A 1,302-nucleotide genomic window follows, 5' to 3' on the forward strand; every position below is an offset into this window, starting at 1 on the left:
TGGCTACTCTCCCTTGATGAAAGCAGTAAACAAGGACTTTGTCAAAACGGTCTTCAACCTTCTCCTTGTCAACTCTGATCCAAACCTCCAGTTCGAGGAGACAGGAGAGACTGCACTCCACATGGCAGTCGCAAATATCAACATTTTGTTAGTCAAGGCACTCCTGGCTTTCGATGCTGACCCAGATATCAAGAACAATAATGGCGAGACTCCACTTGATATAGCTATAAGCATCAAGGCTGATTTGGGACTGACGCCAGATATCAAATTAGCTCTGGGGACTCTTTTTAAATTTGGTCCGGTGGAACCCAAAGAACATGATCATGATCATCATCATCGACATCACCGCCGTGATCATAAGCATAATCATCACGTCAAACATGCTCGGGTTGATATAAACGTTCTCAACAAGAAAGAGTATGCAGACAAACTTGACACCATCATCGATATTTTGATCGAAAGCAACAAGCTACGCGCAAAGACGGAGAAATATTTCTCTAAGCATTCAGATGTCCCAGAGCCTCAGAAAAGCAATGATACATATGTACTCAGCATGGATGGCGGAGGAATGCGAGTGCTAGTTCTAACGCAGATTCTAGTGAATATTGAAGAGAGAATGTCAGACCTTGCTTCATCTTCTGTACGTATGTATAAATACTTTGATTACATAGTTGGTACTAGCGCTGGTGGTCAAACAGCCTGTGCACTAGCTTATTTAAAAGCCGATGCTTATAACGTGAGAGCTATCATGAGTAGAGCCCGTTATGTTATTGCTTCTGCTGCATCCGAGCGTAAGGGAAGGATTGAAGAAACTTTCCAGCAAACATTCTCAAAGTTCCTGAAAATGGGCGATATAGAGCCATCTCGTCGTGTGATAGTAACAGCATCCCTGGCTCATGTTATTCCTTTTGAGCTTCACTTGATGACCAGCTATGGTGAGCCTAGAGATGGACATGCTGGACCAAAGGAGCGCAAAGTTTGGGAAGCTTGTCACATCAGTGGTGCTGCACCTTATTACTCTCCTCTCCTTTTTGATTTGAAGCTCCTTGATGGTGGCCTTGTTGCTAATAACCCAACTCTTGATGGTATGGCTGAGATTATCGAACAAGGAAAGAAAGAAGGAAAGCCTGTTAAATTTGGTATGGTACTGTCCCTTGGGACAGGGTTTTCACCTAAAGAACAAACCAAAGAAGTTGAGCTATTTGGCACGTCTATTCTCTCTCTTTTAAGTCCAAAGAATATTCATGCTATGGAAAGTCTTGCCTCTCATTTTGCCAGCCAGTCTCTACTAACTGATGGAAA

General features: G+C 43.1%; 1 protein-coding gene across 1 annotated transcript; it reads left to right on the plus strand.

Moving 5' to 3' along the window:
• Nucleotides 1–6: 6 nt before the first annotated feature.
• LOC105316278 (85/88 kDa calcium-independent phospholipase A2-like) lies at nucleotides 7–1,297 on the plus strand (the record flags this gene model as incomplete). Its single annotated transcript, XM_011411103.2, has 1 exon — nucleotides 7–1,297. A coding segment is annotated over exon 1 (1,281 nt), but the record flags the coding sequence as incomplete, so codon positions are not given.
• Nucleotides 1,298–1,302: the final 5 nt, after the last annotated feature.

This window comes from Amphimedon queenslandica, unplaced genomic scaffold, assembly GCF_000090795.2.
Source record: "Amphimedon queenslandica unplaced genomic scaffold, v1.1 AMPQUscaffold_2496_Cont25502, whole genome shotgun sequence".
Classification (NCBI taxonomy): Eukaryota; Metazoa; Porifera; class Demospongiae; order Haplosclerida; family Niphatidae; genus Amphimedon; species Amphimedon queenslandica.